The sequence below is a fragment of the Chinchilla lanigera genome, unplaced genomic scaffold (assembly GCF_000276665.1).
Source record: "Chinchilla lanigera isolate Chin_1 unplaced genomic scaffold, ChiLan1.0 scaffold00047, whole genome shotgun sequence".
Taxonomy (NCBI): domain Eukaryota; kingdom Metazoa; phylum Chordata; class Mammalia; order Rodentia; family Chinchillidae; genus Chinchilla; species Chinchilla lanigera.
In genome coordinates this window covers 3,029,521-3,039,909 of record NW_004955448.1, presented here as the reverse complement: position 1 = coordinate 3,039,909, position 10,389 = coordinate 3,029,521, and the positions used below count along the sequence as shown (strand labels likewise).

The following is a 10,389-nucleotide window of genomic DNA, read 5'->3' as shown; positions in this document are numbered from 1 at the left end:
TCCATCTCAGACACTAGAAGCTAAAATTTTTTATTCTAAAGTAATGAATAAGTCTAACAAAGCAAATATTTTTGATTTTTTACTCTGCCACATTTCATATGTGGCAGAGTAAAAAACACAAGCTTATCTAAGAGCTAAAAAGGGGCTGGGAATATAGCTCAGTGGCATAAGTGCCTGTCTGGCAAGCACAAGACCATGAGTTCAGTCCCTGGGACTGAAAAAAAAAAAAAAGAGCTAAGAAGTAATTGAAAATATTTGCACAAATTAATTCCCTTAAGAATAAATAAATAACAATAGTTTCATTCTATAAATGTGGTAGATTATGTGACAGATGAAATGTAAATGTGGTAGATAAAATATGATTTGGTGTAGATCTAATAGAAATTTTATTTTCATTTTAAAATATTTATATAAGTAAATGTTTATGGTATATGATGTTATTTTGATTTTTAAATGTAAATAACAGTATTTTGATTTGTGTCAAAATTCTTTCTATGTGTAATGTGGGAGAAAATATATTTATTATTATTGGTTTATATTATTATGAAACAACACATAGAATATTATTTTACATATACATACAAAGAAGTAGTATTTTTTCCTTGTAGCACATAAAAACATGAATGTGCTGATAATTTTCTAAAACAGTGTAATTATTCTGGCAATACTCATGTTTATAGCAGCACAATTTATACTAGCTAAATCCTGGAAAGAGCCCATTTTCCCATCAACACATACATGGATTTTTAAAATGTGGTATTTGTACACAGTGGAGCAAACTCTGCAGTGAGGAAGGGTAACCTTGAGGCGTTTCTAGGTAGATGAATGCACCTAGAGACCATCATCCCAAGTGAAATACATCAGACACACAAATTTGAACATCTCACTGTCACTCTTGTATGAGAAACCCAAAGGGCAAATGAGCAGCAAAGTGGAGGGCAGATATCAGGAAGTAGGGGGAACTTTCTCACAGGCAAGGGGCACACGAGATGGGGGAGGGGAGAGGAAAGGGAAGGAAATGCGATTTAAGGGGAACAAAGAATTAAAAATGGAAATAGAGCTTTTGTAAATGGAGAGGGAACGAAGGGTTGGAGGGAGGGGAAGCAGACCAAAAAAGATTTCAGATACGTTATGCGCGTGTACAAGTCCCCTGTAATGAGTGTCCTCATTATGTACTGCAAACACGTACTAATTTAGGAAAGAGAAGACCACTGCACTGAACGTGATTGAACACCTCAGAATTTCCCAAAGGAACAGATATCATGTTCTGTTTTCATCTTATTTCATTGATCTGTCTACTACAATATTTTATTTACACATACAAAAGTTTGAGTCAATGACCTGCTTAAAGGACTGTAATTTCCTTATTTAAAAAGTCTGTGATGGGTACAGAAGCTGACATTTTGGTTTTAAACACTTTCTCAGTGCTCTGACAGTTCCAAAAATGCAACTTTTATATTTACATAGGTGTATTTATGTCTGTTCATAAATATACTATTTTTTAAAACACACAATGACAGTGCTCCTACCTGTTGAATCACTGCAGCAGCTAGATTCCCTCCGGAACTGTCTCCAGAAACACAGATTCTCTCCGGGTTCACACCATATTTTTCAAGAATATTTTCGAGTAAGAACCACCTCAAAGCATTATACACATCTTCAAATTGGGTTGGAAAGTGATGGTTAGGTGCTAATCTGTAGCTATGGGGGAATAAAGCATGGTATTCTCATCACTAATTTAAAAGAAAATGCGTTAAAGTATGAAGTACAGAACAGAAAGGCGCATGTCCTAAATACACAGCTGCTGGAGTTCTGAAAGAACACAGCCACAGAGCGAGCAGCACCCAGAGCACGAAATGGAACATTGCCAGCGCCGGTAGTCTCCTGTTCATTCCGTCTATCTCCAGAAGTATTCGTTAACCTGACTCAGTGCATTAACTAATTTTGCCTGTCTTGCTTTTGAGGTGATGACCTAGAATACAATAGATGAGTACCCCACTGTGTGAATGGGCCACAACTCACTCAACCAATAACATGAGCTACCTAGAAAAGGACAGCTGTGACTCCACGTGTGTGAGATACTTAACATGCTCAAATTCATAGACTCAGGAAGTAAAACCCTGGTTCTCAGGGCCTGTAGAAAGTGAGAAAAAGGATACTAATTAATGCACTCCACCAGGAAGCGTCAGTGAGGTCTAGAAATCAGTGCACACTTTGTACCTAACAGCAACAATGAGGTACTGTGTATTTACAAATATGTTGAGAAAGTAAATTTCATGTGAAAAATTAAATGTTCCCACCAAAAACCAATAAATGAATAAATGATAAGTAAATAAAAACTGTGCAGACTTACGAAAGGTCATGTGATCTGGCTTGCTTGCAAACTTGACTTTACAGAAACAGTGGTGCTATGGATAGTTGAATATCTGCTGTTTGTTGAAAATGTGTATTCCTGTCTACCAGAATTACAGTTTAGAAAGAGCATTTTGATGTCTACACTTACCGACATTTGGTGTTATAGGTCTCTCTAATTTTACCATAATATTATATATGGATGTATAGCTTAGTGAATTTAATTTATGTATACTATCTTTTCATGTGTTTGTTGATAATTTGGATATCTTTTTCCTAAATTGCTTTAACAGCCTTTTTCCTAAGATTCTTCCACAGCATATGTTTGTATATTTGAGCAATAAATAATATATTTCCACTTTATCATTTATTGATATATATATCGATATAAAAATACCTTAAGTCATGTATTAATGACTAATAAATGTAAATTCTTAACTTCTCATGTAACCACCTTTTTGAAATATGTTTTACAGGCCATACTATTAATTTAAAGTGCAAAATTAAGTGGATTTTAGGCGTTCTCCATACATAATACCAATGAAATTTATAATATTGTCAGCACTCATAAAAAGTGATAAAAGCCAACAAAATAACCCCTACACACTTCAGGAGGCCTGTTTCAGTTTCCCAGAGTGATGTTCATCCTTTGGCATCTATTAATGTTTCTGCTTCTATGGATTTGTGCATATTAGAAATTTTATGAAACAGAATCATATTAGGGACTGGCTACTTTAACATACTTTAAGTATTTTAGGATTTAGGCATCTCATACCATTCCTTTTTAAGGACAATTTCTAATCAATTGTACGAATATGCAACATTTCATTTATCTAGATACAAACTGCATTATTTCTACTTTAGTAGTTTTATGAATATTGCTGCTTTGTATGTGAAAGTTTTTAAGTGGATATGTTTTTATTACCCTATGGTTGCAAATGCTAGGTAATGTTACAATTTTTTTTAACATTTTCATACATTTTTTGAAGTGTCTGCTCTTATCTACCTTCCCACAAGGATACAGAAGATCTCATTTTCCCACATTCTCACTAACACTTGCTTTAGCTTCTTTCTCAATTATAGCCACCCAGTGGACAGCAAGTGGATTTTATTTGCATTTTTTAATGTGTATTGATATTTAGCAATATTTCCTGGGCCTACTGGCCATTTTAGTGAGTGGAAAAAGGTGTCCATTTTGCAAAAAAAGATGTCATTTGACCATTAATTTAAATAAGAACATGTGAAAGATAAAGCACAGAATTGCATAGAAATTTAAAATTTCACCAAGTTAGTGTAATTCATTAGTTATTTAAATGAAACAAATGTGGATATATGTCTTTCAGTGTCATTTGACTTGTTTTTATTAAGAAACATATATAAAATCAAAGTGGAAATGTAAGATGCAGTGCAAGTTAGAATATCCTAGTTAAAGAATTTTTTAAAAACATTATTTTATCTACTGAGTGGGAATCATTTACAAAGTAAAGTTGAGCATATCTATGTTTCAATTGTGTAATAATGATTTAACTAGACATAATATAAAATGGTTATTTTTTAACCATTCCATCCTTTTCTGTAGGTTAAATTTAAATAATTACAAGGTTATGACTGAATATTATGGCGAATATTTAAGTTTAAAATACTATTACAATGAAAGACACATTGTAATTAATACTCTTTAAAATATTCACCCTTGTTTCAAATGTACTTGTCTCATTGTTTCCTGGAAATATGTCTTCTACTGTAACAAATTTGTTTTTAATTTAATCACTTAACCTAATTTTTGATCTACTCTTGTATATAGTGCTGTGGCCTGAGCGTACCTAATTAACACAATGATATGCCTCTTAGTGTTGCATTTAGACATAGGTTATTGAGCAAACACATTAATTTAAGCTGAATTCCTCACTTTGTTAAATTTCAAAGTGAAGTTTAGTGCTCTAAATCATCATTTTCTAGCCCCTGTGTTAGGTGTCTTTCAAGGGTGTTACTTCTTAGTTTTTGCAAGGAGGGTCAGAGGTAGGAATTATTTACCGTGTGCTTTTATAGATAATCCTCTAACTCCAGGAAGCTCATTCTTAAAAACTAAGAGTTAAAATTAGAAGGTAATCAGGTCTAAGTCATCATTTCTAAGGATAATACAATTTATATGTAAATTTTTTTTTTGGTATCACCTTGTCTGTGTGCCCAAATCATGGACACACGCATGCATTGCTGTGCACTTAGACACACATACACACACACATACACACACGCACACATTTTGCTCACTACTAATCAAGGTAAGTCTAGCGTTTTCTTTGAAATGTCTCCATGTGAACTCAGAATATTTTCCTTTTGACACAGGTGAGCCCGGTGAAAGATCTGAGAGAATACCGGTAAAAAGGCATCTATACTATACACAAAGCAACACAGCTCTTACTTAGTTGATATGACAACGGCATCAAGTTTCTCTGCTGTCCATCGTGAAACCAGATCATAATTACGTAAAGCTTAAATAGAACAAAGGCAAAATATTATAAAAATGAACAAAGAAAAAGGAGAACGTTCTCTTCACAGAATTCTACTGTACATTATTTACATTATGCCATCAAACGCTGTACCCCTGAGCTGTACCCACATGATTCACATTTTGACAGTTCTCTACTTGTTGCATGTTAACAGAGAGAAAAATTCAATACTTTGTATCCTAAGAAAGCACCCTTCCCTGACTTAACGGATTCAGATTTCTCCCCTAACCTTCTAATCTTCTTCATTCTTCACATGAGATGATTAGAGATTGCTGCATTAGAATTAAAGCTATGAAACAATTTTATATATTCCAACTTCTCCAACATTGCTAGAAGATTGCCAGACACAAAGCAAATAGATGAGTTAGTGGATTAACACATTAATTGGTCCTCTTATAAAATACAGACTAACACAAACAGTAATACGTTGCCTTAATATATAATTTAATTTATTGGAAACTATTTCTCTTCTCTGTTCTACATGATTTGATGAGAAATTGCATACATATAAATGGGAAATAAAGATCTGAATCTTCTAGGAAATATTAATCTATGCCAGAGTTCAAAGCAAAAAAGAAGACAAGATTTGTGTCCTTTCTGAATAAGATTATAGAAAGCATTAGTGAGAACTTTGCAACTACCTCAGTAACAGAGATTTTCAATACTTTCACTTACCAGCACTTCCAAAACACCAGCCTCCACCATGGATATAAAACACAGCCCTTCTTCGTGCATCTGCCTTCCTCTTTGGCACATATATACGAACTGGAGTGTTATTGAATGTGGTTTCTGTCACAGAGAGCACTTCATCTGAAGTTGGTGAGACTTCCGCAATGCTCACAGTTAGCGCCAATATGTCAATAAAATTACAAATCCCCAGAATTTCAATGAACATACCCTAAAAAGAAATTCAAACACATCTTAGACTTTAAGTTCCAAATTCAAAGGGAAATTTGAACATACAAGTAGATATTAACCCCTAATTATATCAGGTGAAAAGAATGGTGTCCTTATGCATGAGTCCCCTTAATCCTTTTAGAAAATAGAGAAATGCAGTAATGCATTTGATTCTTGACTTGCTCTTCATTCACAGCATAATTGCTCAGTGAAATGGGACCAGATGTGCAAAGTTTGACAAGAATTTGAAGGAAGCCCCCTTAAGGGAATATACACAAAACAAAACAAACGGCAACCACATGGTCAAGGAAATAATTGAACTCAAAAACAGAAAATGAAAGAATAAGAAAACATAGTCAAAAACATTAAACAACACTTTGAGAGGCCTGAAAATATATTCATAAATTACAGTTAGAAACAAAGCTTAAAACGGAATACTGTTAGAGATGAGGAAAATCACAAAAACAGAAATAGCAGTACCTCTAAAATGAAAAGTATTAAAACATCAGACATTTCCCAAATTGGACTCCAAGTACAGTGAATATTAAAAATATAAAACCACTGCTTAAAGGTTTCAAACCTCCATATTACTCATGGAATTAAATCAAAACTTACTACCATTGGTCACAAAGCAGTGTATTATAAAACATCTCATGTCTCATAATTCAGTTGCAGATGTATTCCCAACCACTGCAAATTTTTCATGAGATTGCTTCACCTGTCAGTATTTTGCAAGTGTGAGATTTGTACTTGTTCATATTACTGATGGAACCCGTATTATCCTAATCTCATAATGTGGTTGGATTCTTTGATGATCTGGCTTATTAGCACATATTTCTTCATCAATGGAGTCCTCTGATCCTATATAGAGTAGAGCTATTCCCATCATATGCCTGAATTAATCTCTGTTCCTGTCTTACCTCTTTCAAGCTTACTTTCATGATGTGAATTCATTCCCTCATTTCATTATAATTTATTCTTTCCCCCCCACACTAAAATGTGAATGTTACAGTGACAGGCTTTGCTTCCTAAGAGGATTTGACAGAAATTTGCAGTTCAATAAATGAGAACTAAAATCCACCTGTTTTAATTTTCAAAAGGGAGAATGTCAAAATGAAGTTCAACAAACAATAAAAGAAATAATGGGAAAATATATCCAATGTACAAGAACAAACACCTGGCTTGTTTCCTCACACCTGAGCTGCTCTGGCAAGAAGCCGGTTTCCAGGAGAGAGCAGGGTTTCCTCTTCTATTTCTGCCTACAAACCGACCCAAATACTCAGGAAATATGCCAGCCATCCTGCTTGTACAGGTTTTCCTTGAGAAATTCTGTGTATTCCTTTTTCTGTATTCTGAATCCAAAAGAAAATTTCAAACAGGTTTATATTTATTGCACTGGTGCATAATCAGACCATGTTTAGGTTATTTTTAAAATAAAGTAGTAATCTACCAGTGCATTAAATAAAGAATATCAATGGAAGACCACCATGGTGACATTAACCTACCTAACCAAAGCTTTTTTTCAGAATAAACTGCTCAAAAGCCTGCTAGCCTATTGCACTTGATATTTGTAAACATGATTCCTATAAAACATAGCAAACAGAAAATAAACCATGTTTCTAGGCAGTAAATAGTGAAAGTTATAACATTATTTTTTATTTTCAAGCAAAGATAAAAAACAGAACCAATAGTATAAAATTCGAAAACAAGATTGCAGGAGAGTAACAATGGTTAGTACATTGCATATTGTTATCTTCAAAATAGTTGCTCATATTACAAGACATAGGTATGGAAAGTTCATGAAATTATATAAGCAGAAACATTTCTTTTCATTGAAGTAAAAATAGTAATTAGTAGTATAACTATTTTAAGAATCGTGTATATATATATATATATAACATATATATATATATATAATTTATTTTTATTTTCCCTTTTCCCTTCCTTCTTTTCTCCTTTTTCCCATTTAAGTTTCTCTTTCCTTTTGAGCAGTTTCTTCCCATCCTCTATATCTATTTTAAATTTTGGGTCTTATTTACTCTTTCAGCTTCTTACACTAGGGAGACAATATGATGTTTACACATATGAGTCTGATTTATTTCACTTATGGGTATGACTTCAAGGTGCACCCATTTACCTATAAATGTCTCAGATTTATCCTTCATTTATTGTTGAGTAGTACTCCATACCACGTCTTTTTTATACATTCCTCTGTTGATTGGCATTTGGGTTGTTTCCAAGAGTCAACTATGATTTAACAAATTGTGCTGCTATAAACATGAGTGCACATATATCACTGTGGTAGGATGTCTTTAATTCTTTCAGGAAGATACTCAGAAGGGGAGTAGCTGGGTCGAATGGGACCACTAATCCTAGGTTTTAGAGGAACACCCACACTGATTTCCATAGTAGTTGCACCAGTCTACACTCCCACACTCCCACCAACAGTGGAGAAGGATTCCTTTTGCCCCACAGCCCCTCCAGCACTTGTTACTGGTTATCTTGATGATAGCCGTTCTTACTGGTGTGAGATGTAATCTCATATAGCTCAGTGGCACAGCACCTCCCTAGTAAGTGCAAGGCCCTGAGTTTGATTCCCGGTACCAAAAACAAAAATAGTTCAACATAACATTATTTTTAAACAAGGATAAATTTTAAAAAACCAAGCCTGGAAAACTGCTTTGGAATATATAATTGCATATGGACATTGGAATTCATAACCTTTCAGACTTACCAGATGAAGAGAAGTTTTCAGCAGTGCATTGGTAAGCATCAATTTCCACGGCTCTTCCACATTATCTGGGAGGGGCATATACACATAATATGCTACAAGGACCCCCACAATTAGAAGGCACACTGACTTTCTTCCCATGCTGTGCTTTCTGAGCTTCTCTGTCCTCAGAAGCTCAGAAAGTAATCTTCCGTAATTATCTGAGTTGCCCACTTGAATTGCCAGTGTGCTACAGCCCCATCCAGGAGCTTTGCTTTTCTTTCAAAGATAGATTTTCTCCCTTTCTCCCAGGGTTGTCAGACCAATGTTAACTGAACATCCGGCATTATCGTCCGAATTATAAGCACAAGGTTCAATGCATAATCAGGAGTTGAGCAAGTATGTCAACTTTGATACTCCTTATCATCATCCTTCCTCTAAGCAACTATGTATTGCATAACAATGAAGGAACACGTTTTTAATTGTAATATAATTATGTATTCAAAGCTTACAGATTGTATAATCTTTGTTGTAAAACAGTGTATCATGGAATACAGAAAAACAAATAAACATTTTCTAGTGTTGAGAGGGTCAAATATAAGTAAGCATTATATAGGCCTCTACACAATTCAAATTATCATGCAAGAGACAGACATATTGGTAGTTCATTATGATCATTCTTGAGAAAGGATTTCAAAAAATATAATGCTAGCATAGGAGACAGCAGCAGTCAATTACATATTATACTTCTATATTCTATAAACCACACTCTACAGTAAGTAATTTTTATATCATCTAAAAATTCTAAATATTAAATCTATCTGATCTATTTAAAGGTCTTCCATAAATGAATGAAATAAGTTTTATTTGGATAAGTACTTGGCCACAGCCCTATAGCCTAAGAGTTTCGGCCAGACAAACTTATATGGCTAAAGAGCATATGGAAAACTTTTTTAAAAGTTCTTTGTTTTCCTGTTTTCCCTACAGTGTATGTCTCTGTGCTTGGGTGTGTTTGTTTGGGTGGGTGTGTGCTCCAGAATGGAAATACAAACAGGAAATACTCATCTACTTATATAGCAAAGGATTCTTCCGGTGACATAGTAGTGTATTTCCTACTATTTTGTTGCTACAGTCTGACATCTTTCCTGGCTGACACCTGGAATTCACTATTTGTTCAAGGAATTGAGATTTGTATTTAATAGGAAATGAAAGTGGAGGAGCAATCTAGGAACATGTATCCTCTCTACTGCAGAGCCAAGTGAGTGTTCAGCACTAGTAAAGAGAAATTAAAAATGTGATCTGTATTTAGACTGACAAAATATAGAATTGTCCACAATTTCTTTGTTTGTAGAACTATAAGTAGTTTTGTAAGTGAAGAGTTGTTCTCATCTGTCTTACTGAAATCAAATGTGTTGCTGCAAAGCAGAAACATTGTAATACAACAAAAAAAACTTTCAAGCATTTCATGAACTGTACTTAAAGAGAAACATTCTGAGAAAATGATAAATCTTGATATACATCTTTTATAGGCATTGATTTAAATATATAGTTAATGTTTAGATGTGAAAAAATATTGCAGTAACAGACACATTGCTGTTAATCCCCCTCAAAATGCTCCCCTCTCCTCAAGCACCCATCCCACCATTCTTGTCATTTTCTGATGCAAATATCACTTCCTGAGCATCTAGTTATGCTGTCAGGGTTGCCTTGATGTCTCAAATCATTTGAAAATTTTTACCTTTTGTAAGCATTTTCACTTTAAGGAAGATTCAGAAATCACAAGTTGTCAGAACCAGTGAACTAGATTGGCAAAGACACAACGTAATTTCTCCCAAGGCTGTCTTCCACGGGATGGCACTGAACAGCAGTATTCACAGTATTTTTGATCACAACTCATCAAGACACTTAGGAGAGGACTTC

General features: G+C 34.3%; 2 protein-coding genes across 2 annotated transcripts in view; both read right to left on the bottom strand.

Annotated features, from left to right (window-relative positions):
* The window catches only part of LOC102006182 (arylacetamide deacetylase-like), a 13,337-nt gene extending 4,511 nt beyond the window's left edge, over window positions 1–8,826 (bottom strand). Inside the window, exons 1-4 of the mRNA XM_005393036.2 lie at window positions 8,494–8,826; window positions 5,538–5,760; window positions 4,775–4,844; window positions 1,530–1,701 (exon numbers count right to left, since the gene is read on the bottom strand). Coding sequence (XP_005393093.1) covers window positions 1,530–1,701; window positions 4,775–4,844; window positions 5,538–5,760; window positions 8,494–8,631 — 603 coding nt within the window. The 5' untranslated portion in view covers window positions 8,632–8,826. The remainder of the gene's footprint in view (window positions 1–1,529; window positions 1,702–4,774; window positions 4,845–5,537; window positions 5,761–8,493) is intronic.
* The window catches only part of LOC102019755 (arylacetamide deacetylase), a 328,447-nt gene that overhangs the window by 206,949 nt on the left and 111,109 nt on the right, over window positions 1–10,389 (bottom strand). The window lies entirely within an intron of this gene.